General features: G+C 40.0%; 2 protein-coding genes across 4 annotated transcripts in view; both read left to right on the top strand.

Moving 5' to 3' along the window:
* The window catches only part of abcb9 (ATP-binding cassette, sub-family B (MDR/TAP), member 9), a 21,172-nt gene extending 4,836 nt beyond the window's left edge, over positions 1-16,336 (top strand). Inside the window, exons 5-12 of one of the 3 annotated variants that reach the window (XM_022217891.2) lie at positions 1,254-1,451; positions 1,553-1,681; positions 1,788-1,976; positions 2,389-2,562; positions 3,713-3,872; positions 4,283-4,419; positions 4,591-4,882; positions 16,217-16,336. In XM_022217891.2, the coding sequence (XP_022073583.1) occupies positions 1,254-1,451; positions 1,553-1,681; positions 1,788-1,976; positions 2,389-2,562; positions 3,713-3,872; positions 4,283-4,419; positions 4,591-4,882; positions 16,217-16,224 (1,287 nt within the window). In that variant the 3' untranslated portion in view covers positions 16,225-16,336. Of the gene's footprint in view, positions 1-1,253; positions 1,452-1,552; positions 1,682-1,787; positions 1,977-2,388; positions 2,563-3,712; positions 3,873-4,282; positions 4,420-4,590; positions 5,876-16,216 lie in introns of those variants that run through there. The other 2 variants (XM_051950675.1, XM_022217889.2) reach the window with 2 other exon arrangements.
* On the top strand, positions 6,689-27,605 carry vps37ba (VPS37B subunit of ESCRT-I a). The gene is made up of 4 exons (XM_022217892.2): positions 6,689-6,909; positions 16,217-16,388; positions 23,078-23,160; positions 25,018-27,605. Exons 1-4 carry the CDS (start codon positions 6,805-6,807, stop codon positions 25,507-25,509), a joined length of 852 nt encoding a protein of 283 aa, XP_022073584.1. The 5' UTR covers positions 6,689-6,804; the 3' UTR covers positions 25,510-27,605.

The following is a 27,605-nucleotide window of genomic DNA, read 5'->3' as shown; positions in this document are numbered from 1 at the left end:
TATTGGCACCCCTGGAATTTTTCCAGAAAACGTTCTCCCAGAAGGACTGAGGCTTAGTCAGGTACATTTTTGCAAACTCCAGTCTGGCTTTATTCTGTCTCTTTGTCAGCTGTGGGGTTCGCCTGGGTCTCCTGCCATAGCACTTCTTCTCATTCAGATGATGACATATGGTCTGAGCTGACACTTTTGCACCCTGAGTCTGCCGGACAGCCTGAATTTGTGTGGAAGTTGACTGAGGATTTTTATCCACCATTAGAACTATCCTGTGTTGCATTTTTTGGTCAATTTTTCTCTTCCATCCTCGTCCAGGGAGATTAGCCACAGTTCCATGGGTTATAAACTTCTTGATTATGTTACACACAGTGGACAAAGGAACTTAAAGATTTCTGGAGATGGTCATGTAATCTTAAGATTGTTTATATTTTTCCAAAATTTTACTCCTGAAGTCCTCAGACACTTCTTGGCTCTTCTTTGTCTTCTCCATGCTTGGTGTGACACACATAGGCACAGAACACAAAGGTTGAGTCAACTTTTATACATTGTACTTGGCTTCAGGTGTGATTTCTATATTGCCAGCACCTGTTACTTGCCACAAGTGAGATCCAGCTTTTATATCAAGCATTACATGCTTGATATAAAATGATTTAAACACAGTTTTAAAAGGGTGCCAACAATTTTGTCCGGCCCATTTTTTGAGTTTTGTGTAAAATTAGGTAAATTTTATCTTTTTCTTCTGCATTTTTGTGTTTCTTCAATGCACATCAATGAAATAAACATATTTATACCAAAAACATTTGTAATTTCAGCAGTTTCTGGGAGAAATTGTGTATTTTATGGAAAAATTCCAGGAATGCCAATGCTTTCATCCATGACTGTATGCTGATGTAAATATATTATGTATTCGACAGAAGACAGCATACCAACACACTGTTTACCAGGTCAAGGATTAAAAAAATGTTTTGTTGAATTCAAAACTCTTATTATTTTAGAGGTGGAAACAAATGATTGCTTGATAAATTTCAGAGAATTTGTTATGTGCATTGAGCCACACTGTTGTTTGCAGAGCACATGCAGAAGACAGTTTAATTTTCTATTTGTTTTGATCGTAGGTAAGATAATATTTCTTCTTCCCGAATGCGATTGATTCCCATTGTAGCTGTAGCACTAAAATTGGCAGTGTACACTGAAGTAATGTTATAATGTAGTTCCTTGAAGTGGACTTCGAATAAAGTAATGTTTTGTATTATTTCTAGAAACTGACCAAAGACGTGCAAACAACGCTTGCAGAGGCCAATAAAGTTGCAGAAGAAACCATCTCATCCATGAGGACAGTACGGAGCTTTGCTAATGAGAGTGGAGAGGCCGACTCCTACTTTGCCAAGCTGTTACTCATGTTTCAGCTCAACAAAAAACAAGCCCTGGCCTACTCTTGCTACGTTTGGTCCAGTTGTGTAGGTGCCAGCATCTGGAAATATGACCTAATACTTTGTTTTATCAGCAATGTTTATTTATTGACATCTGTTTGTTACATGGATTTGTGTGTGTTGTCCAGATCTCAGAGCTTGCTCTCGAGGTTGCTGTTCTCTACTACGGAGGTCACCTTGTGGTTACCGGGCAGATGAGCAGTAGTGATTTGATATCTTTTTTCATCTACATGCTCGAGATTGGAGAATGTCTCGAGGTATGTTGTCTGTTATTTCATCTGTTATTGTCTTCTGTTGTGTTACATCTGCGTGAAACTGGCAGAAAACACAAGGCAGCAAATCCACGTCTTGTTTACTTTACAGAGCATTGCATCAGTATACACTGGCCTCATGCAGGGAGTTGGAGCTGCTGAGAAGGTTTTTGAGTATCTGGACAGGAAACCTAAACACCCAGCTGATGGTGCAGAGGCTCCAGAAACATGCACCGGTCTTGTTGAATTTAAAGACATCACGTTTGCCTACCCAACCCGTCCTGAGACTGATATTCTTAAGGTACTTTCAGAGGAATCTTTCTCCTAAACTGTGCTTAGAAACCCTGTATAGTAAATTTCACTTTCCAGAAGTGGTCCGTGTGACTGTTACATGTTAGCTAAAATATTCAGCCCCTAACAGACGTTCCCCCTAAATTTTTCTTCATGTTAAAACATCCTTACAAGGTTGACATCTTCAGGAAGCAATTCTGGGACCAAGCAGAAGTATAGTTTTGCATTTTTTGTGATATTTGAAAATGATACTGCTCAAGTACAGAGGTGATAAAATAGTCGTTAATTTTTGGGATTTAGTAACATAGATACTAAAATATTAACAGCCACTCAACCTTAAAACCTACTTTTGATTAGACAAAAATATGCCATATTTTCTGAAGTTGGAAAGAAATTCACCTTCTGAATGGTTCCTTTCTCAGGGAGTGTCGTTTACTCTGCGACCTGGAGAGGTAACTGCTCTGGTAGGACCTTCAGGCAGTGGAAAGAGCTCCTGTGTGAGTCTGCTTGAAAATTTCTACCTTCCTCAGGAAGGCCAAGTGCTGCTTGATGGAAAGCCTGTTCATACGTTACAGCATGACTACCTCCACTCCAAGGTCAGTCAATATATAGAGTTCTACAGGATAAAGGACAAAGACTGATGTTCATTTTTGAGCTGTCTTATTGTCAACAAATCTCATGAAAACACTCAAAGTAATAATGTTTTAGCTCATCTCTCAGTATTGTCTTAGACTCAAGCCTATTAGTCCTTGCTGAATATGTTGAATTTATAAATCCAGACACATATATGCCATTTCATTTTATCTGATATGTTTTGTCGGAGAACAGCGGAGCCCTAGGGCACATACAGTACTGTTCAAAAGTTTGGAGTGACCCAGGCAATTTCATGTTTTCCATGAAAACTCACACTTTTATTCAAATGCTAACATAATTGTACCAGGATTTTCTAATCATCAATGAGCCTTTCAACACCATTGGCTAATACAATGTAGCATTAGAACACAGGAGTGATGGTTGCTGGAAATGTTCCTCTGTACCCCTATGGAGATATTCCATTGAAAATCAGCCGTTTCCAGCAAGAGTTGTCATTTAGAACATTAACAATGTCTACACTGTATTTTTTTATTAATTTAATATTGTTTTCATTTAAAAAAATGTTTCTCTTTGAAAAATAAGGACATTTCTAAGAGACCCAAACTGAACAGTAGTGTGTGAATGTGATACATCAGGCTATAAATACACAGTGCTTGTTTCAAAATGAGGACCTTGTTATTTTTGGGATGAAAAAATTAAGCTAATGCTAAAATGCTGTTCCTTGAATGACCACTTGAGGCTGGCTGTAAATGTGATTCCATGTACATAAACCTTTTGTGTTAAAATGTTCACCACTACAGTAGAAATACACGTTTACAGCCTGGTACAGAGTTGATGCACAGTTTTGGTCTCTATTAGTAATTTAACAACAAGTGTACATGGATGAATTGTTATGTAACTCACTGGTTTAAGTTGTAATAAGGCTTAAAATTATGCATAATTAAGGCCATGACTGCTTTGAGTGGCAGATGGGTACTGTCACAGGATATTGCACAACGAAGACACATTGGCCCCTCAGCTCCACTCGTGCGGCACCTCTTTTGTTATTTTTGGATTAGCTGAGAGTTTGGACGGGTCAGGTACTGCCAATAGTAACGCTGCAGAGGGTTTGTCCACCTTTTTATATAGTCTGTGGTTATTATGTGTCTGCAGGTGGCTCTTGTGGGCCAAGAACCTGTACTGTTTGCCCGGACGGTTGAGGAGAACATCACCTATGGCCTGACTGACATCCCCATGGAGGCTGTGGTGCAGGCTGCCACCAAAGCTAATGCTCACAATTTTATCACCACCCTCCCTAAAGGCTATGATACAAGTAAGTCTTAAATCTGTTCATTTGTAAACCAGCTATTTGTGGCCTGTATTAGTAATGGAAATGTTTTTGGATGGAAACTGCTATTTTAGGTCAACAAATACTATTAACACCAGCTATGACTACAAGTGATCAGCTGCCTGCTGACAATCACATGATTGTGATCCTACTACAAATTGAAGGCTGCAGACTTACTGGGACCGAATATTCAGGTCTCAAAATTAATATCCGGATACCAAAGTCACGACCAAATATTCAGATATTCGGGCCTAGCCCTACTGTATACTACACTAAAATCTTGTTAAAAATGCTAGCCACATTTTGTTACTTAAAGAAATGGAGCTAGCTGTCATCTGTGCTTCATAAGGATGAAGTTATGCTACAAAATAAATAGGACACTTTTATTTCCCAAGGTGTTGGAGAGAAGGGCACCCAGTTGTCAGGGGGGCAGAAACAGAGGGTGGCCATTGCAAGAGCTCTGATTCGCCAGCCACGTGTTCTTATCCTGGACGAGGCAACCAGTGCTCTGGATGCAGAGAGTGAACACATTGTAAGCAAACTACTGTATTTACGCAAACCTAATGACAGCTTTTGTACAAGAAGTGTAAAATGCATTGCAGTCCTGTTTTATATCCCTGCAATAAATACTGCACTACAGAGTAATATAGTGTGTCAGAGCGGTGTTGATTCATTTGTGTGCTTTCAATCTGTGCCATATCAGGTTCAGCAGGCTCTCAACAACATCATGCAGGAACACACAGTGTTGGTGATAGCTCATCGGCTGAGCACAGTGGAGAAGGCAGATAACATCATCGTGATTGACAAGGGCTGTGTGGCTGAGCAGGGCTCTCACAGTCAGCTGATGGCCAGCGGTGGACTCTATTGCAAGCTGGTGCAGAGGCAGGTCCTCGGCATTGAGACAGGGGACGAGGTCTTGAACCCACCTGAAAATGGCAGGTGGAAGTCTAATGGAGGACATCAGCGGAGAAAACAAAGCAGCAGCAGCAGTGCCAGTGAGTCTGAGATCAATCTGCGCTACTGACAATGAACAGTGGTTTGTGGAATTAGTTTCAGTAAAGTGTCATAAAAAGAAAACAGAAATTAAACAATGAAATACTTGCACTAAACTGAAAATCAGAGTTGTAGTATACACTACTGTTCAAAAGTTAGGGGGCACTTAGAAATGTCCTATTTTTGAAAGAAAAGCAGTTTTTTCAATGAAGATAACATTAAATTAACCAGAAATACAGTCTAGATATTGTTTTTTGGTGAATGAGTATTCTAGTCGGAAATGACTGATTTTTAATGGAATATCTCCATAGGGGTACAGAGGATCATTTCCAGCAACCATCACTCCTGTGTTCTAATGCTACATTGTGTTAGCTAATGGTGTTGAAAGGCTCAGTGATGAAAACCCTTATGCAGTTATGTTAGCACATGAATAAAAGTATGAGTTTTCATGGAAAACATGAAAATGTCTGGGTGACCCCAAACTTTTGAACAGTAGTGTATGTTAATGAGAATCCTGATCCAATTAGCCTGCCTACTTCTGCAGACAGTGAGTAGTAATATTTGATTACAAACACAGAGCTTAATGTATTTACACATGTCAAATAGAGATGGCATTGGCACTGAAAGTAATACTTGAATGAATGGTCAGTATGGCCGCTAGTGGAGCTTTAAGAATTTCCAATATGTTGCAGCTGATGCACAAAAGCGTACTGTGTGTGTTTTCATTCATTAATACCTCATCATCACACTCCCGCCAGATAAATTGTTTGTTTTTTATAGTTCTCATCAGAATTTATTTTAGATTTGATACTGATTTCACCATGTAAATGCTGAATCTGAAATAATATTTAATTAATTGATGATTAACTGAAAGAAAATTATTCTGCAACTGTACGTACATCCAAGCACTTTGATTTATCTTAATTGTCTCTGAAATGTAAAGATTGAAGCAGAAATTAGTTTTAAATAAATGTATGGTGGCTGTGTCAATTGCATCTGACTGCACTTTACAATTATTGAAACTCTGTGAGAAAAACTGTTTTATTATTTTAACATAATATCAATGAGGAGAATAATAATAATAAGAAGAAGAAGAAGAAGAAGAAGAATAACTAGTAAAGCACCCAGAAAGCACAGTAGTCTGCCAAGGCTATTCATTTCCCCATATAGCATTGTCAGAAATACAGTATTTTATTTTTTTCTCGAAATGAAGCATTTGTTTATTAGTTCTTGATGATCAGAAATCATGGAACATCGGATGTGTCCATTTAATATACATGTACCCACAAACACAATGACCTTATTCTGAGCACAGGCGTGTGTTATGCATGTGTATCATGTGACCTAAATCGGGAATTGATGGGACTCAGAAACACCCCCGCAATTTAATCGAATGTTCCTTGTGTCATTTCTGACGGACAAGTCCCAGTAAGTCAGCAATGGTGAATTTGTTGGATGATCCCATCATGTGATCAGCTAATGTAGTGTTCACTTGTAGTCATAGTGACCGTGCTGCAGTGCTGCTACCTCGCAATGATGCAGAAATGTTCAACAAATCCGTGGATCCAAACTATAAACCGCATCACTGGCTAAATCTAATCACTTGGTGCTTGTGTCATTTCTGACCTTCCATGAAAATCTTATCCAAATCCGTTTGTCCGTTTTTGAGTAGTGTTGCTAAACAGACAGACAAACCAACTGTTATATCGTCATATAACTCCACCGCATTCCTTAGCGGAGTATTATAATTATAGTAGTAGTCCTCCATGACGTGTGGCTCGGCGGTGGTTGCAGTATTTCTGACGGCCCGTGAAGGCAGCAGTGGGCCTGTATCCGTTGTGCTTCCTGTTAGGAGGTTCAGTCAGCTGTCACAGTCTGAAGCGAGCAGAGGAGCACAGCGAGGAGAAACACAACCACAGCCAAAATGTCCAGTTGTAACGACAGGTTCGGCGCTTACACGATGACTCAGCTCAACGAAATTCTGGAGAACGACGAAAAACTCACAAAAATGGTTCAGGAGATGGACGAGGTATGTTACACAGCTGTTTTTGGAGTCCAGTGTTAGCTCCCTTTTCTCGGCCACTGTAGGGCTTTTTCCCCCCTCTTCGAGCCTTTTGTTTGTGTTTCCCACCACACGCTACGTTCAGCTACGGAAATGTTTGCTTCAAACCGCGGTTTCGATTTAATCATAAATATGTGTTGTCAACCGAACTGAAAGGTCCCGAAACCTGAAAATGTGGTTTTGAATCGTTAACCTTGGGACGGAGCAGGGCGAGCATTGTCTCAAGTTTGAACACTCGAGGATTTCTAGTTTGCGACATGGTTTCTCCAAAAGGCTCGACTTCCCGAAACAGCAGCGGCTCGTCTCTGTTCAGTAACATGAACCAGAAGACGCTTTTGTTGTAACAGTAATGTTGACTCCATTTTATTTAACGGAAAAAATGGCTTTAAGCAATGGCCTAGCTTCGACTCTGTGTTAGAGACGGGTTGTCATACCAAAGTCCTGTCAAAAATACGCCAATATAAGGCTGCTTCTCAAGTCACAAGTAGACAGACGGCAGGAAAACAGCTCTCATCATGAATACGATGTATTTTTCAGCTCAGAATAATAAATACGACATTGAAATAAAACAGGTTGTAGTCACTTTACAAGCTACTGGTTGAATAAATGTATGTACCGACTTCAGTACATTCCCTGTGCTCCATGGGAGCAAAGTAACATGAATTCACACCTTGAGCCATTTAGCTGATATGTGGACTCTCTGGCCTCATTCCAGAAATACACGGACTCTGCAATTACCAATTAATGTGTACCTGCTTTCCACTGGATCACAAGTCTGCCCTTGTCATGATAAACACCTGATAAGAATAACTTTTTCCATACACAGAGCGATTACTGGCCACAGACAGATATTTGGCAGATCAAGAGGGAGGGCTAACAGATTAGCATTTTATACAGGATTTGTGCCTCTGGTTATTCAACATGCTGCTGCTGCTCCTTCCAAAACAGTCAGTGTGGGTTTTAATCTACCCTGATGTCGTCCTGCTGAATCAGTCCCACCAGATCCCTGCTGTTGGAACAATTTTCCCACTTTTGTCTTTACTTTTTTTTTTCCCAACCGAAGTGTAAATGTTAAAGAAACACTTCTCGCTTCTTTCCTTGACCCTTCACTTTGTACCTGATCAGTAATTACAAACATTAAACACACATTGTCAGGACAGGTTTTTTTCTTGTCTGTTGTCATGGTGCTGTGGCTTTCACTCCGGTAGTCTGATTTAAGATCATTTTGCATAAGAGCGAGGACTCACTGCCTCATACAAAATAAAAAAACCTCCATTCATGGAGATGAGAATCTCCAGTGTGAACTACTGTATGTTGCCATAAGTGCACCAAATGAACACAGTGTGGCATTTTTAGCCATTTTGATGAATGCTGTGCTGTGAGGCTGCCTTTTGTTGTGTCACTTCTGTTTTTGGTCCACACCCTGCCTGATTGTCTCCATGGTTTCATTTTCCCCGTCCCATGGCAATGACACTGCAGTTGTTGACTCAAGTTAGTCATAAGCTAATAGATGGAAGAGAATTATCCAAGTAAAGACATGCCTGAGTCAATGGGGGAACTGTCTGGGAAATTCTTTCTTTACAGTACACTGGATGGGGACAAAGGTACTGGGTGTCAGAAGGCTTTGAGTGAAACCTGAGTGCTGAGAAGTCCTGAGTATACAGCTGTAGTGTGCAGACAGAAATCCTCGTCTCAGATGTAGACACATGCTTTGCTGTGGGCCATAATCTTCTCATTTAGCAGAACACACACCGACTGCTGCACATGCCGTGCCATTGGAATAATGCAAATAACGCTGTTGAGAATTTGTTTATATTCACTGTATCCTGTTTTTTCAAATGTTTTAAACGTGTCATATGTAGATATTGTGCATTACTGATGTGCTGCTATACGTTAGTTTAGACCTGCTCGTATGGTGTAGTTGGATGTTTTTGTCTCATGTTTGATATGAGTGGTGATTGCAAGACATACATTTAGATAGATTAAACCTTTATTAATCCCACAGCAGGGAAATTTACAGTGTACAGCAGCAAATAGAACATTTGAATAAAAAAGAGTGCTGCACACAATGCATATATAAATAAAAATATTTTCTTCCGAAGAAGAAAAAAAGCAGTATTTACAGCAAAATTTCTATGACATTCCACAGTATAATTATTTGCATTTTTTATTGCACAGTTTGTAAGTGGGTGAACTGAACTACTTGGAGCAGGCTTGATTGTAAAGTCTGACTGCAGCAGGAAAGAAGGACCCACGGTATCTCTCCTTTAGACACCGCGGGTGAAGCAGAACTGTAAGACTTCATCCTCTCAGCAGCATGAGCCAGTTTTCCCAGTTTTAGCACTGCATGTTTCAGCTATTTAAGCTTTCTGTAATACTATACATTTTATAATAAGTTAACATTTCGATAGCTTCTTATGTTTTTAGGATTAATCCAAGGAGGGCTATTTAGTTGGGATGGGTACAACAAATTTTACATGCTTTCCTAATAGGACCTTTTCCAGTGTGGTAATTTTCAAGCCATTTTAGGGTGGCCCGAACATTTGAGTGAAGTGCCCCCTCCAAACCTAGTTCAGAGTTGTTTTTGCGGAAGTAGACTGTACCTGCTTCGGAGTAGGTACACACGTGGACAAAATTGTTGGTACCCCTCAGTTAAAGAAGGAAAAACCCACAATTCTCACTGAAATCACTTGAAACTCACAAAAGTAACAATAAATAAAAATTTATTGAAAATTAAATAATCAAAATCAGCCATCACTTTTGAATTGTTGATTAACATAATTATTTAAAAAAACAAACTAATGAAATAGGGCTGGACAAAAATGATGGTATCCATAACTTAATATTTTGTTGCACAACCTTTTGAGGCAATCACTGCAATTAAACGATTTCTGTATTTGTCAATGAGCGTTCTGCAGCTGTCAACAGGTATTTTGGCCCACTCCTCATGAGCAAACAGCTCCAGTTGTCTCAGGTTTGATGGGTGTCTTCTCCAAATGGCATGTTTCAGCTCCTTCCACGTATGTTCAATGGGATTCAGATCTGGGCTCAAAGAAGGCCACTTTAGAATAGTCCAACGCTTTTCTCTCAGCCATTCTTGGGTGTTTTTGGCTGTGTGTTTTGGACCCATGACCTGCGACTGAGACCAAGCTTTCTGACACTAGGCAGCACATTTCTCTCCAGAATGCCTTGATAGTCTTCAGATTTCATCGTACCTTGCACACTTTCAAGACACCCTGTGCCAGATTCAGCAAAGCAGCCCCAAAACATTACTGAGCCTCCTCCATGTTTCACCGTAGGGACAGTGTTCTTTTCTTCGTATGCTTGGTTTTTGAGTCTATGAACATAGAGTTGATGTGCCTTACCAAAAAGCTCCAGTTTGGTCTCATCTGTCCAAAGGACATTCTCCCAGAAGCTTTGTGGCTTGTCAACATGCATTTTTGCAAATTCCAGTCTGGCTTTTTTATGAGTTTTTTTCAGCAGTGGTGTCCTCCTTGGTCGTCTCCCATGAAGTCCACTTTGGCTCAAACAACGACGAATGGTGCGATCTGACACTGATGTACCTTGGCCTTGGAGTTCACCTTTAATTTCTTTGGAGGTTGCTCTGGGCTCTTTGGATACAATTCCAACGATCCGTCTCTTCAATTTGTCATCAATTTTCCTCTTGCGGCCACGTCCAGGGAGGTTGGCTACTGTCCCGTGAGTCTTGAACTTCTGAATAATATGAGCCACTGTTGTCACAGGAACTTCAAGCTGTTTAGAGATGGTCTTATAGCCTTTACCTTTAAGATGTTTGTCTATAATTTTTTTTCGGATGTCCTGGGACAATTCTCTCCTTCGCTTTCTGTTGTCCATGTTCAGTGTGGTACACACCTTTTCACCAAACAGCAGGGTGACTACTTGTCTCCCTTTAAATAGGCAGACTGACTGATTATGAGTTTGGAAACACCTGTGATGTCAATTAAATGACACACCTGAGTTAATCATGTCACTCTGGTCAAATAGTTTTCAATCTTTTATAGAGGTACCATCATTTTTGTCCAGGCCTGTTTCATTAGTTTGTTTTTTTAAATAATTATGTTAATCAACAATTCAAAAGTAATGGCTGTTTTGATTATTTAATTTTCAATACATTTTTATTTATTGTTACTTTTGTGAGTTTCAAGTGATTTCAGTGAGAATTGTGGGTTTTTCCTTCTTTAACTGAGGGGTACCAACAATTTTGTCCACGTGTGTACCTCTGAGCATCCCTGGAAAACTGCTGCGTGTGTCTCCATGCAGATTGGATATACTCGGAGAGGACAAATGCTAATAGTTAAACTTAGATATGGCAATGAGCAATATTTTTCTTCCCTCTTGATGTTGTCATCAAACAGGAGTCTTCTCCTTAAATTTATCCAAAAACATGTAAAATTGTCCATAATAGCTCGCATATCAAACCTCCATTGTTTGGAGCACTCCAAGTAAATGTTATGGTCAAAAGTGTTCTATCTTATACTGTTGTGGAAACAGAAAAGCAATAATTAATGTGCCCATTTCTGTAAACATTCACATTACCTTGCACCTGCTGAGTTTCTGTAGTGGAAAGCCACCTACTGACATCAATTGTAACCCTACCCATACATGATTTTTAGCCCATTTATTATATTGATATTTACTGTTTAAAATGTATGGAAACATATCAGTCAGAAGTAGTTTGTTAGAAAAGAACAGGGTCTGTGAAATCGAAATTCCAATTTTCAAAATGTTATTTTTTTCTTTTCTCCTACTGAGACAATAAACTGAATATCTTTGGGTTTTGGACTAAATAAGACATTTAAGGATGCTATCCTGGGTTTTAAGAAGCTCTCATTGACATTTGTCACCATTTCCTGGCATTTTATAAACATCCATGCATCCATTCTCTATACACCGCTTTATCCTCACAAGGGTCATGGGGGGTGCTGGAGTCTATCCCAGCTGACTCGGTCGAAGGCAGGGGACACCCTGGACAGGTCACCAGTCTGTCACAGGGCTACATATACAGACACACAATCACACTCACATTCACACCTACGGACAATTTAGAGTCATCAATTAACCTCAGCATATTTTTGGACTGTGGGAGGAAGCCGGAGTACCCGGAGAAAACCCACGCATGTACAGGGAGAACATGCAAACTCCATGCAGAAAGATCCCAGGCCGGGATTTGAACCGGGGATCTTCTAGCTGCACGGTGGAAGTGCTAACCACCACGCCACAGTGCAGCCCATTCTATAAGCAAAACATCTTAACTGGTTAATCAAGAAAATATTCAATAAATTAATCAAGAAGAAAAATAGTTTAGTTGTACTAACTGTGACCAATTAATGTAAATACATGTTGCTTAAAGGCTAATATATCCAGCATCCTCCGTAAGTAAATTAACAGTAGAGAGAAGAGAAGGTTTTTGCGGCTCTAGATGTTTGAATTTGAAATCACAACTCGGTAGTGAAACAAAAGTAATGCTAATTATCTGCAGGTAGCATATATGCATATTTTTTTAATCGATATCCAAAAACTAGTTGCGTTCAATCTGCTGTTGTAATTTTGAGGGGCACTGTACACTGATTATGAGCTGATGTCAGTCCAGCGCCAATACTAATTTGTATTAGATTGGCATTCTTCATTTCAATAATGTGGAAACTTCTCTTTTTGGAATTTGAATTGTGTTGAGCAAGAGTGGAGACTCCAGAGAGCCTGGGCCTATCCACCCTTCAAGTTTGGGTTCTTCTGCAAGTGTGGGGCTTCAGACTTTGATTCTCTTTCTCACTTGTATAATGAATTTCAGCTTCAGCAAAAGCAGTTATATGTGGCTGGGATTGTGGTTACACAGACAAAAGAAAGGAGGAAACGGAACTGAGATTGGAGCATAAGAACCACTAATGCAAAGTGCAATTCCACTTTTATTGTGAGCGTCGTGTTTCAGAAACCTTTTATCTACTTGTGGGTAGTTGGCTCTAAGATCAGGTCTGTGGTCCATCCAGGCCAGCTCTTAACCTACATTTCCTGTGATTATATCAGCGTTTATGGAGAGATAGGCGCAATGTAGAGCATTTCCTCCAGCAAACAATTATGTGTTTGGTTTCACAGAACAGGCCTGCAGTTACAGATGCTATTTAAAGGTCTGCTTCTTCAGCATGACCACAGTGAATGGATAAAATACACTCTTGGAAATGGGAGACTGCTCATCTGAGGATGTGATGGTGCGAAGTGTAGTGGTAACAGGCACATTTTGCTTTTCCTGCATGAAAAATTGTTGTTCCCCTTCCCTCCGACTGCCTTCTACACTATTAGAAATTATTCCATAATCATGACTTATGCTACAGTGTATTTTTAGAGTTTTTCTGCACCTTCTCGCTCAGTTGTGGTTATGTTTGCACGGACAACATGTTGGCTGCTTTTGTGTGAAATGAGTCATTTGAGGGGTAGCAGGAGAATTGTTCTTTATTTAATCCTCTACTGGTCACACTGTAGCATGCTACTCTTCCTACTTGGATTTATAATTTTTGCTCAGATTTGCACAGTTTTTCTACAACGTTCAATTTACCCTTCACAAGGAGCCCTTGTATTATCATTATATTTGTCCAAACAAATGTACCTTTAGTTGTACCAGGCATTGAAATGAATAAGAAATTGAAGAAAACAAGGATGGTCTAATTATTTTTTCCATGATTGTATATTCATCTGGATTCCTAGTAACAAAGCACAGGTAATCACTGAATGGGCTGCTGACCCAATATGAAACGTCAGACCTGTGAAGAAAACAAGTCACTGAACAGCCTGTCCTCAAACAAAAAATGACCACATAGGTCGTCTGTACACGCCCGTATTACGACCCAGTGTTACGTTTTGACGTATGCAACCTCTAGTGGTTGAGTAAATATCGACACTCCGGAGTCGCAGGTGAAACGTCACCATGAACAAACTTTTACCCAACACTATCCTTGTCCCTATCCCTAACCCTAACCTTAACCATAACCCTAAACCCGTGTTGGGAAAGTGAGGAAAAAGCCGTTTCGTGAATTAAATCCCGTAATGTGTTCCTTTTCCCCGTAGGGGCGCTAACGTAAATACGCTGTCACGGGTCGTATTCCGGTGCACGGTGCATACGACCAATGCGGTCGTATGAATTTGAGGACTTGTTGCACTGAACAACAGCAATAGACTTTGTCCATTGTATGTACTTTGGCTCATCAAAAGAGACGAGCACAGGTGTCGTGCTGGGTTCTTACTTTATGTATGTATTATTCTGATAGTTTTCCCCAGTGCTAGTTTAGTCATTTACCCAGATAAAATTAGCTTCATCTGGTAAGTTCTTGTCACAGTTTAATTACTGAAACCTTTTTATATTGTGTCTGAAACTGTTAGTTACTTAGAAACAAATCAGTAAAATTTATTTATTCATTATTTTCAAGCACAATTGTAAAATATGCTATAGATTCACAAATTCTGGCTTCTCTGCCTCCTTGTTTTAAATTTTTGAGTAGGGATTGGCCTTTTGTTAGGGGGTTCTAAGGAGACAATAGCTGATATTTAATAGTAGTATGCATTTTCAGGAAGGATGACAGCTTGGTTTCAAAATTTAGATGAACGCAAAAGCCAACATAAAAGTTTGTTGAAGTGGCTATATTTTTCTTATGCTTCACATGTGTTCAGTTCAAAGAGAACTTGTCGACCTTTCTTGCAGTGTTGATCAGCTGTTAGCCATGACATCTAACTGTCAAACAGCACCTTGGGTGGGATGTTGCTCGAAATCACACACTGGTGACAACAGGTTGCTGCATCAGAGCAAAGGAGCATCATTTTTAACAAATGTATTGCATTGGATTATTTTTTTAAAATTTTCCACTGATTTGAAAATTACTGATATTCATTCAGTTCCCTTTTTTTAAGTGGGAAATTTATACCGGTGATGATATGAAACCAATGGCAACCCCAGGGCTGGAGTCTATGCCAGCGGACTTAGGGCAAAGGCAGGGGACGCCTGGACAGGTAACAGTCTATCACAGGGATCTTCTAGCTGAAAGCAGCAGTCCTAACCACTGAGCCACTCTGTAGTGTCTGCAATCTAAATGCACTGAAGGCTCAGCTCAGCCACACAGCGAGTGAGGCGGCATGTAACGCAGCAGGGAGCAGGTACTATCACACCTGAATGGAATGCAGCCGTTATGAACAATATGAGATCCACCTGTGATTTTTCCTGCTGTGACGAGTCACAGGGGTTTATTATTTGTTGAAATGGAAACCATTACAGCTTGGTTGTAATAGATTGGGATTGACCCATTATATAGCCTGTCAATGCTGAAGAATGAATACTTTCTGAAAAGTCAAAAATAAAAGCATTTATTGAAGTTTTGTGTTGGAGCTTGTGCTATTTTCAGGTTTAAAACCAAGATTTTAATTTCTCCTGCAAGTCAGTCTTCTAGATTGCTAAGAATCAGTACTGGAGTTGAAGAACTATGTCAGTTGACCTCTAATCAGAGGTGTTTGAGTTGCTCCACCTCTCCTGGTTAAATCTTTCTCAGACTGTTTATGGTCAAATTAGTCCTTACTTAGATTGTGTAAGATTTAGACAAACAGACTAAATAACAAATTGCTTTCTTTAGTGTGGCTTTGCAGCAATAACTTATCTAGTTTCAGTGTTGTGTTTCCCTAGTTTGAATTGTGTTTTTTTTAATGACCTGCCAGTATGGTTTGTCCAGTTGCTAAATAATGAGTTAACTTGGCTTAATTATGCAGAAACTCCTTTACTGAGAGCACAATAGCTCACAAGAAATGCATAGTAGAAATGTCATACTTGCATCATCAGTGCTCCATATGTAGATGGATTATGTGATTAGAATTTTATGAAAAAGCTATTTCGACACACTTCTGTTACCCTTCTTCATGACAAACTACTTCATTTCTTTTGTCACTGAGATCATGGCAGCAGTTGAAGTTTTCTTGTTGCAAAGAAAAAGTGCAGATTTTCAACCATTGTATAACACATTTGTAGTCAGGATTCATCTTTCTAAATATGTGAATAGGTTTGTGGGAGTTGTATGAAAACTGGCAGTTTAGGTGTGATGATTCATTGTTAATAATCACTGTGATAACTTTTAAGTATCCCTATAGTTTCCTAGATGCTCCTCAACAGTCAGTCAGTATAAATTGTAACTGTGTCCTGTATCTAAGACAGAAGTCTTGTTTTCTAAGATTGCCTGTAAAGACAAAGGCAAAATAATTACTGATGTGTGTTTGTTTTCTTTTGAAGATGCATGACGTCCAGCAGACCAAAGAGAGGACGCTGGTCAATAACCGAACCCTGGCAGAGGAAAACCTTGCCCTGCAGCCCAGACTGGAGCACAAGAAAGAGCAGCTCACCAAGCACTACAGTTGCCTTCAGGAGAGCTTCGAGTCCTATCAGCTTCGCAAGTCCACTCTAGGTACAGCGGCAGTGTGGTCACTATCACATGTACTGACAAACATTTTTTACTGATTACAGGCTCTTGATTTTTTTTTTTTAACGTTGCCTAACCCTTGTGCAATTTGAATAATCTCTTATCCATGAAGTCATTGGCCACATTTACATGAGACCTTTTATTCCTCTTTAATTTAGAATTAAAGTTAATTCCGCTTTAAAATCTCCTTGTAAACACTTAATTCCGAATTAAAAAGTTCATTCCAAATAAACTTAATTCCAAATAAACTACCTGGTTTATTCTGATATTAATTCCGAATTAACTCATTCCTGTGTACGTTCTATTCATGTGTACAGTTAATTCCGCTTTAGTTAATTCCGGTCATTCTGCACATGCTTGGCTCCTTACGTAGCGACGTACACGTTCTGCGACCTTACTGGTGCAAGCACATTCTTGCAACTTTAACAGAAGTAGTATGCCATTGTCAAGTTGCTGTTTCAAAACGACAATAAAAAGCAAAGCGAAAAGCATGCTTATTAGTTGTTCCTCCATGTTGTTGGGGAAAAGAAATGCCGTGGCAAATGGAGTTTGTTTTTTTCCAGTAAACAGGGATCCATCACGTCTAATTCCTGTCCAATCAGAATCCTTTCCAACGCCCAAGCGTTAAAGTGGAATTAAGGAAGGGGAATAAACGTGTGGTCCATGTAAACCTTAATTCGGAATTAATATTTCCATATAAACGCGAAGCACAAAACTTTAATTCCAAATTAGTTAATTCCGAATTAAAAAAACTTCATGTGAACGTGGCCATTGTGAACTGATATTCAGATAAATGGAGGGAGAGCTCCGAATAGTGCAGTACACATGAGGCACATTATCAGTCGCTACCATGCTGTTTTATCTTTCAGTTACAGACTCTGTAGGCTTTTAGGATTTTAATATATTGGGATATAAACAGCTTTCCCAAAACATTTACTGTTTATCCCATATACCAATATCCTTTCCAACAGAGTGCATGTGTATAACTGACTGTTCCTGACATATTGGTCAGGACAAATCATTTCTGAATAACATTACCTTTTCTTTGTGTAATGAGAAATCAATTGAACTAGGTGAAGCCTTTGATATTAACAGCTGAGTTCCAAACTGGAAACATGGGCAGAGAAAGAGGTACATGGCTGTGATTGATACAGGGACTTTACATTCTCTGCGCCTTAACCATTTGTCTCGTGGGATGCCCTGAGAGCTTGTATCTGCTAGGTGTGGCTGGATGACCCACTTATCTAATACCCTTGCTAAGCCTTGTATCACAAATGTAGGACTAACAAGCATTTTAAAAAAAATTATCTATTAATCTGATGATTATTTTGAGAAACAATCAACTTCTTGGTCTGTAAAACATTACCTAATGCTAAAAAATGCTCATCGCTGTGTCTGAAGTCCAGAACCCAGAGCTATTCATTAAAGATGCAATGATTTTTGTTTGTGATGAGCTTCTGTTTTTTTTTTTTCTTTAGTTGGGCAAAACAAACAAATTGAAGACATTTCAACATTTCATTTTTTACTTAATATAACTTCTTAATTGAGGCAGGTTAGCAATAATGAAAATAGCTTTTTCCAGCATTTCTATTGCATTTACTGTAATATCTGACCAGGACAAGCGGCAAATCTTCACTTGAGAAGCTGGAGCCATCAAAATGTTGTCTTTTTGCTGGTTAAAATGGCCTGAAGTAGTCACAAATTATATTTTGGTAGGTCTGTTGTGATACAATTATAAAAGAATAAAGTGACATTTTTTTGTGCTTGTATGTCGGTTATTTTCACATAACTTAATAGATTTATTAAAATAATAGAGATTGCTGCAGTTCAAGAGTGAACCTGTTTGTATTGCCAGTTGTTTTCACAGACGGCTGAGGTGTTATGTCATGCTTTTGTCATCAGTGTGTATTTGTTCTGCATGAACATATACTGGAGAGACTGGTTTGACCAGTTTTCACAGTTCCCATTGAGTGCTGTAGCAGCCATTTCCCCAGAAACCTTGTTTGTCATGCTACTGCAGCTGTAATTCAACTCTGCTGAGGTTGGGCAAGTTCCAGATCCGATTTGGATTTTCTCTGTGGGATCTTTAAAGACATGCAGGGGTGTTCTGTCCGTCACTGGCACACCTTCACAGCACTTCCTATTGTTTCGGAGTGACGATACTTGTGACCTTGTTGACGCAGTGGTTGCCAAGCAGCTCTCTCAAAATAGCATGCCAGCTATTCACTTCTTGGCTACGCTGATAAAAGTTTCACTTTGTCTTCATCCCTGTTAAGGATAAACACCCTGAAAGCTTTAAAAGTCATTACAAGATCATGTAGTAAAATGAGATTCTGTTAAATCTTAGTTGAGACATATTTTGCTTGTTATCGTCTCATTTTAGGTTTCAAAGGCATGATAGTAGTCTTTACCCTTAAAAGCAGTGTTCACACACTCCAAGTCCTTGTCTTGTTGCTTGGCGTTACTTATACAGGAGTCATTGCATGCAGCGTGGTTTTGTTTGTTGTTGGCAAGCGATGGCTTTTGTCAAATGTAGGTTAATCAGTGTCCCCCCTCCGCCCCCCCCCCCCCCTTCCATGCACTATCCGGCCTCGTTGTAGATTTACTGTAGAGCAGCTGGGGAAGAACAGCAATCCTAAGAGTTCAGAGAAGCCTAGCTTTCTGACCGAGATGAAACACTGAGTGTACAGTAGCTTTCTGTGGTGTCATTACCATACAGCTACAACACCAGCTCCACCACACTCTCATTCTTTTCTCCAAGAAATGTGTGGCATCTGCATTAAATTTCACTGTCCAGTAGGCTCTGGAGGCCAAATAGCAGGGCAGTCCCCCCCCTTCCGTTCCCCCACCACTTTCCACTGCCTTTGTGGATGGCAGCCTTCAGTAGACCATTGTGCTGCCAGGCAAGCTAGTGTAAAACGGCTACAGTGGGTGTGAGGGAGCAGTGATGATGGGACTGGCAGACAGGGAAGTTGGAGGGGTGTGAGAGTTAAAAAAAAAAAAAAAAAAAAAGGCAGTGAGGCAGGCCAAAAATGACCCCCTCCCTCAAATACTCACAGCCAAGGTCGATGTGGATTCATATACTAAATGGCCGTCTCATGATCTGGAGGCCCAGACTGTGTGTTGTGCTCAGCAGTCTGTGCACTGCCAGAGAATCCCAGCTTTGTGTGGAAGAAGTGCTGCTGATATGGCTGAGAGTCCGCCTTGTTATGGGAAAGAGACTGGAAAAAGGCTTTGTGTCAACCATGAAGTCCCTGTTTAAAGGTTTTTTTCCCTACTCAGTTCAGACTGTGTCAGTAAAATTTGGCAAACCGGTTCTAATTTTTTAATCTAGTGCCAAGAATTCTGAGGCAAGAGTTGAGTTAGCAGTAAATTGGACAGTTTTAGAGAAATGTTACTCTGGAATCTCTTTAAAACAATTTCAGTTCTGTATTTTTAGCACACAAATTTATACAAGTTGGATAATTAATTTTAATCTTTGCTTTCTGACTAAAGAAGTAGCTATGCTGTGGCTGCTGTTTGTCCACTTTGTCTGTGCCGTCTCTCATCTTGTTCTTATGGACTTTGACAAGCTGAGTGTTACTGTGCTAGCCAGTTCTGCAAGCTTCTTAGCAAGTGTCTATAAAACAGAAGTATGCAGCTAGTGTTTTAAACTTTCAAGTGAGACAAATTTGAGTTGAGGCATTTCGGTATTGAAGGTTCAGTTATATTTTTACTTTCTGGATTTGCTCACTGATATTATGTCACAGGAAAGGGACATTGCTCTTCCCCTCTAACATGTATTTGCCAAGGCCATTTATTTATAAGGTGTGTCTGGAAATGTCTCCACTATATGTTTCCACTTATCTTTCTCTCTTTTTTTAAGTTATTTTTTGGCCTTTTGTTGGCTTTATTATACAGGTATAGTTGAGAGGCAGACAGGAAAGTAGGGAGAAGAATTGGGGGAAGACCTGCAGTAGAGGGCCCTGAGCTGGAATCAAATCCAGTCTGCTGCGTTGGGGACTATAGCCCCTGTTTATGGGTCGCCCACTCTAATCTCTTTCTCAGTTTTATTACCAGGTCTTTTTTATTGCAGCTTTTGCCTGTACTGATAAAAGCAGGTAGCCTTTAAGTTTCCTAATTTCCCGTTTTTCCAAGCAATGAGTCATATTCTTTACGTGCGGAAGCAATAACCCAGCATGATAAAGCTGTCAAACTTGAACTGTGGTTTCAGATTACTGCTTTGGTGTGCTTCATATCATGCACTGCTGTTGTGTGGGAGGAAGCTCCTAGAACAGCTGGGAAATACCTTCAGTGTTGCTGCAAGTTAATGTTACATGTTTTCTTTTTGCTTTGCTTATACTTAGTCACCGTCGTTTAGTTACTATTTTTAACCCCTATTTAACGGGGGAGCCAGCTGTGATGATTAAAGACATGCATATGACACCTTTTTTGACAGAAGACATACGAATTTATACATTTGATTTTGTACAGAATCAGAGGATGTATCACAGTGATTTTAAATCAAAATACAGAAGTATTCCTATGTGTGAAACCAGAATTCCAAAGTAAATGCAAGTCTTCATCACATTAGATGTGAATTTATATAAATAGAGAAATTGAAAACAGCGGTAGCAACCAGTGACAGAGTTAGTCCAATAGCTGAATGTTATTGTTTTTGTTTGTTTCATTTGTAAAAATCTTGTATGTATTTAATTAGTTATTTTAGTAAAATTAGCACGTCTCACATTTGTTGGACGAATATTTTAAATTAAGTTGAGATAGTGGTGTCAGACAGTGATCACTCTCGATATCCACTATTCTGCATAAGTTTGGATCCTAGTTGTTGGTCTTCCTACTTTCAGGCTCATGCTATAGATCAGGGGTGTCAAACTCAGTTCCTGGTGGGCCACTATCCTGCATGTTTTACATGTTTCCCTCTTCCAACACCTGATTCAAATGATCAGGCTCGTTATCAGGCTTCTGCTGAGCTTGATGATCATTTGAATCAGGTGTGTTGGAAGAGGGAAACATCTAAAACATGCAGGATAGTGGCCCACCAGGAACTGAGTTTGACACCCCTGCTATAGATGGTCAAAGATGAAAGTAATCTGCTGAGATTTATTTGTGATTTGTACATTCACTTTGTGGGAACTTTTTACATTTGTACATTTTCCACCAACTAAAATTGAAACCAGGATTTCAAATATTTACCATGTTAATGTATTTATTGAATGTATTTATTCTTTTTTTTGTAGATCATATTGTGTAATTCTTTTAAATATAAACTGTCTTTATATCTGTCTGGCCTATATTGGAATAAAGAGTCACATGAAATAAACTACCTACTGTAATTTGCATTGGAGATACACTCACAAATGCAAACTAAGCTGACCCTGAGTATCAGGTGCACATTGTTTTGTGCAATTAGCATAAATTGTGAAAATTTAGGTTGAGCTCGGGCTGTACAGTGGTTAGCACTTCCGCCTTGCAGCAAGAAGATCCCCGGTTCAAATCCCAGTCTGGGATCTTTCTGCATGGAGTTTGCATGTTCTCCCTGTGCATGTGTGGGTTTTCTCCGGGCACTCCGGCTTCCTCCTACAGTCCAAAAACATGCTGAGGTTAACTGATTACTCTAAATTGTCCGTAGGTGTGAATGTGAGTGTGATTGTTTGTCTGTATATGTAGCCCTGTGACAGACTGGTGACCTGTCCTGGGTCACCCGAGTCAGCTGGGATAGGCTCTGGGACCCCCGCGACCCTAATGAGGATAAAGCGGTGTACAGAGAATGGATGGATAGGTTGAGCTCAATGTCCACTGCAACACGACTCATCTAAATCTTATTGACTTGGTTTCCACATCAGAAAGCCCAGAATTGCCTATCAGGTTAGACTGGAGTCTCTCTTGGGCTTGGCTTGGTGGAGCTCTGGTAAGTTTACCGTGCTATATTGGAGATCAGTAACTAGTGCTGTGTCACCATATGTGTGCAGTCCCTGTTCCAGCTGGTGTTGACTTTCAGCCCTACTTGGGAACACAAACAAAACTGTGTTCCTCCTTAGAGACACCAAGGCTTTTCAGGCTTTGCAGGTTCACAGCAAACAGAGAGGCGCTATGACTGTTTGGATGTGCCAGTCTCAGGAGTTCACATGTCCTGCCTCAGCTTTGTCTGAAGGGCAAAATAAAATCTGTTGTTACAAACATATTAATGTTTAAGAGTTGAGGGAATTTTTTTCTCTCTTTTGAACTGCTTGGTTATTTCCTGCATGAATCACACAGCCTGTGGCTTTGAGCAGTGTGTACATACAAAAGAATCTTGTGACCCAAATGTTCTGAATAGATTGTGTGAACAAGATGATCAATTGTACTGATTTGATAATACAAATGTTGTGGCTCACAGTAAGGGGATGGTAGTCAGAAAAACTACAGGGAAAGCTGTAGCATTAGGTTTCAGTGTGCCTATGCATTATCACAGAAATATTCTTCCAATAAAGAAATGAGTTTATGCCACGTGTTAGTGTGTCTTCAGTGCCTCATTTAATTCCGTTTCATCGGGAAGTGCAGTAGTGACAATACAATTACGGGCAGCTGTACATGCATGTCGGACACATTTAAGTCTGACTGCTAAAAACACTGACCATTTCTTTTCTCAGTTCAGGTCCAGCAGAATAATAGCATCCCTCTGTCTTATTTCATAGACCACAAGTCAGGAAACACCTCCTTGGACATTTTGCTGGCCCTACTGCAGGCAGAGGGAGCCAAAATAGAAGAGGAGACAGAGGTAAGCATTCTACAGCTCTCTTCAAGGATGACTTCATGTATCACCAGTCAGTAATTCATATACCTGCCCTTCCTGTGGCTCATTTCAGAGGCTTCATTGTTCAAATCTAAGACCCAGGACACTGTTTGTTTGTTTGTTTGTTTGTTTGTTTTTTCCATCTCTACAGTAACTGTTTGTCTACTCTGGGTTTCCATCCATCAAACAAACTATTAGGTTGCTTCTTTGTAAATGTAGGCAATGCTACATTTTAGCATTAGAGAACCCAATTTTGTTTTGTCATGGTGTACATCAGTGAGAACATGCAGCTCAATTTAAGATCCAGAAAATGGGGTGATGGCCATTTTTCTGTGGTCAGTCTGCATTATGGATACAACTTGTCTCACTGCCATTAATTGTAATAGACTTTCTAGTATCATAGATGGCATGTAGCCATCAAAAAGTAAACTAATATTAGATGATCTGGTTTCCAGTCTTTAGCCTCTGTACTGTGACTCTTTCTTCTGTTTAAATAATAGACAAAGTGAAATCATTTTTTATCTGATCTCTACTGTATCTTGTTCTATTTGTCTTTACATGCTCCACCATTTCAAGTGTCACAGAAAGCAGTTGGATTCAGTGAGATGAAAATACACTGTTTGATAACAGGTTCTTGGCTAGTAACTGTTAGTGCACATGTTTGACATCATACTGTGTTTGTAACTGCATCTCAGTCATACCATAGGACAGGGAGATGTTTACTACATGTACACAACACACTTAGTGATATACTCACACTAGTATGTAATAAGTATTTGACAACTGACAAAGTGTGGAAACAGTGGAACTGTTGTACAACACAATGTAACACAATTAGAATGAGACTAATTTATGTTGCTGGGAACTTTTCCCACGTGTTTATAGAACACTGTTACCTTGTACAATCATAGCATAATCTATCTTGCCAGGCCACAAGCAATGTGCTTGTTACTGATTCACAGTTGAAGCTACCAATGAGGAACTACTGGCAGCTACGGCTGTAAGTTAGACCGTGCTAGCCGATGATAGACAGATGGTTCATCCAACCACCTGCCAAGTATTCTATAAAAGTGCCTGTCCTTTACACAGTTTCTGAGGATGACTTTCAGATGGTTTCGTGAAAAAAGCCATCTGTCCTATCAGGTTGGGGATGCTACTGTCACTGATGTTTTTACCTGCATATTTCTTGGTTGCTGCTTTTGTCCACAATAAGTAACTGCACATCGAGGCTACTAGGTCTCATACTATGTAAAATGTGCATTTGTATAGAAATCAGTCTGTTTGTGGTGGATGGATGTAGAATAGGTGGGGCCTGTCACTGTTCTGTGGATAAAGGTGCATCTGTGCTTGTTTTATAAATGCCAGGCTTGTTTTATATATGATCTGGCATTCTTACACCCACATTTAGCTCACAAATGGTCCTTTTTGATAAATGAACCCCTCAGAAAATGTGACTTTTGTTCAATCACACAACCAGCAGGCTAAAAATCAAGTTGACAGTTATTGACATATGTTAGTAATGGAGAATAAGTCTTCAGATAAACAAAATATTTACTGTTTTTATTCATTTAATCACGTTTGACAGGCATTTGTCATGATTTCTGATATTTTACAGATGAAACTAATGAGTACAGAAATGGTCTCGATATGAATGATCATTATAATGTTAAATTCCTCAGCAGTTTATCTGAGTGGCTGGGTTTATTTCTTTGTGATTCTCCCAGGATGCTATTTACATCTTCGTGACTCACAATGGCTCTCCACCCAGTGTTGAATCAGTCAGTAGGGACTTCTCTATAATCTCTCTACAACTGTTCCAACTCTCTGTACTTCTGTCTACAGAATATGGCTGATTCTTTCCTGGATGGTGACATGACCCTGGACTCCTTCATCGATGCCTACCAGAACAAAAGGAAGCTGGCCCACTTGAGACGGGTGAAGATCGAAAAGCTGCAGGAGATGGTGCTGAAGGGTCAGGGGCTCCCTCAGGCTTCAGTCCCTCCCTCACGATCTCAGGATGTGTCAGCAGCGGCCTCCCTCCTCACTGAAGCTAGCAGCAGCTCCTCCCCTGTCCCCCAGCCCAGGAGGAAACCACCACCTCCTCCATCCCAGCCAGCACCACTTCTAAATGAAGTGCCAGCTCCGACCACTGCCCCTCAGCCTCCTGTCTTCTATTCAGCAGCGCCGTACCCACCAATTCCTCCTAGAACAGGGCAACCCTTCCCCAACATCTCCTCTGGCTACCCCAGCCACTACCTCTCTCAGTACCCCCCTGCTCTGCCTCAAAGGCCTCCAACTCGTATGGCCCCGCAGCCTGGTTTCATCATGCAGTAAATTAAAGAAGTTGCAACTCAGAGAGTGCAGTGTGTGTCAAGGACTTTTCACTACTGGAACTCCCCTGAGGGCAACATTACTCTGCCGTCTGCCTTCTTGGTTTACAAAAAATCACAACACAAGAAGGCAGACCTTCACGGCTGGTCTGATCACGTTCAGCTGAAACAGATCTCCAATAACCTCTGTGGACTGAGCTTACCTCTCACTCCAACACTCCCAAACAAAAATGCATAAATAAAGATCGGCCTTGACTGTCACTTACCCTGAGTCCCTTTGGTGGAGGCCCGAAACAGGCTGTGGTGAAAAAAGTGTCAGTCTGTGGGCTGCTGACCTGGGACCTATCATTTATCAGCACTTTGTCTCCAGGCAGAGCCCCCAGTTAGTTTCTCACCTTCCTTCAAACACGTTCCTCAGGCATTTATGGAACACTGAAGTCAAACGGAAAACATTTGATTAGTCATTTCTATCTGCAGCATACTATTTTACCGGTAACATATATGCAAGCAAAGAGAGACCCTAATTACTGTGCAGTTTAGATGAAAAAAAATATTTCCCGGAGTATATTCAGGCAAAAACTGCATCGTCTATGCCATGATATTTTTTTTTTTTTTTAGGTACATAGGAATATTTAAATTTCAGCAGCTTCTTATGATACAGTACTAATAGTTATGTTAATAATAGCCACAATAGACTGATTATCATGAGGGTTTTGGTTGGTGTGTCTCTTCTTCAATACGTACACGTGTCTAAAGTAAGTCCAGACCTGCCTGGTTCAAAATGGCTGACTGGTCCATGTCAGGACAGAAGTCTAAAGGGAGGTGAAGGAGAGGATTAGCGGCTGAACTGTTCTAATAAATGAGTTGGCCTGTAAAGCCGCACCTAAAGTGAAGGATCTGTGTATAGCCATACAGTACACTTCAGATGTGTGTTGTTCTCTGTGGGTTCCTGTTGTAATGCAACACTCCTTTATGATGTCCATTGTCTTTAACACCCTCAGTTGGGGCTGGAAATTATGCCAACAGTTCTCTAGATTTCATACATACTGTATGGTTCAGTTTTCTGTCGCACTGAGCACCAAAGACTTCCCACATCAGTCTGCGTTAAAGTTTTTGCTACAATCTTTTTTTATGTAAGTGAAACATTTAGTAAGATTATCTTTCATTGTTTCCAACATATCTGTTTGTGATCTTGAGCTGAAACACTCTTTTGTAAACATGCAAACCAGATGTCTTCAAGGGAAGCTTGGAACATCACCCTGGCTTTGGGAGGAAACATTTTTTCTGGTGCGATTTTAAAAAAATAGTTTCTATGTCCCCCTTATGACTCCTGTCGCTGTGCACTGTTGAAGAGCCACGAGTGCCTACACTTGAAGTGACGTTGATCGCGTCCTGCTGACTACTCCATGTGTCTCTATTCTCAGCTGTAGATGCTAGAATCCCATGCCCCAACTCGATAGATAAAAACTACCCCAGTATTTGATGTTATTCTCCTGCTGCTGATTTTGTTTCACTTCATTAGAAGGTTTTTAAAAAATCTGACTGTCAGATTGACAGACTTTATTTCTCTCTAGTAGCAGAAAATCAATACATAACATGTGCCAGAGAGGCGAGTGACACCCTCAGGCGGTGTGCCCAGTGGTGCTTGTACTTCTTTCTTTGACGAGGGTGAATTCAAAGATTTTTGCATGTGACGATGTTGCTGGTTTTTTTTAATGGGTAAAATAACAGGGCTCTGAAATGATTAGTGATCATACTTAACCTTAAGGCAAAGAAATGGACAAAACATACATGTCAGCAGGAAAAACTACAGAAAAATCTGAAACGTCTCGATGAACCAGCATTTCTAATGACTAACCATAGATGTTTCTCTTGTGCATGGCCTTTGCTCTTTGTGTTCAGTTTAAAGATTCCTTTTTAAAACTTTATTTTTTTTTTAGCTGTTGAGCTGCTTTTTACGTTCAAACTGCTCCTCTTCATTCATGGTTTTATATGTGGTTGGTGATAATTTTAGTGTAATATTGTAGCTATGTACTTATAATGAATGTTTAAGTGGAATTTAATGCTATTTTCAAGTTAAATAAATCTCAATTTTTTATA

This window comes from Acanthochromis polyacanthus, chromosome 7, assembly GCF_021347895.1.
Source record: "Acanthochromis polyacanthus isolate Apoly-LR-REF ecotype Palm Island chromosome 7, KAUST_Apoly_ChrSc, whole genome shotgun sequence".
NCBI lineage: Eukaryota > Metazoa > Chordata > Actinopteri > Pomacentridae > Acanthochromis > Acanthochromis polyacanthus.
Note: the sequence above shows the minus strand (reverse complement) of the source record. Positions and strands in the feature narration are given on the sequence as shown.

What these genes read in the sequence shown, in the direction of transcription:
- vps37ba (XM_022217892.2), top strand. Translation starts at nt 6,805, where the DNA reads ATGTCCAGTTGTAACGACAGGTTCGGCGCTTACACGATGACTCAGCTC. An exon ending in GCTTCGCAAGTCCACTCTAG is followed by an intron (nt 16,389 to 23,077) that starts GTACAGCGGCAG and finishes CTTATTTCATAG; the next exon opens with ACCACAAGTCAGGAAACACC. An exon ending in AAATAGAAGAGGAGACAGAG is followed by an intron (nt 23,161 to 25,017) that starts GTAAGCATTCTA and finishes TTCTGTCTACAG; the next exon opens with AATATGGCTGATTCTTTCCT.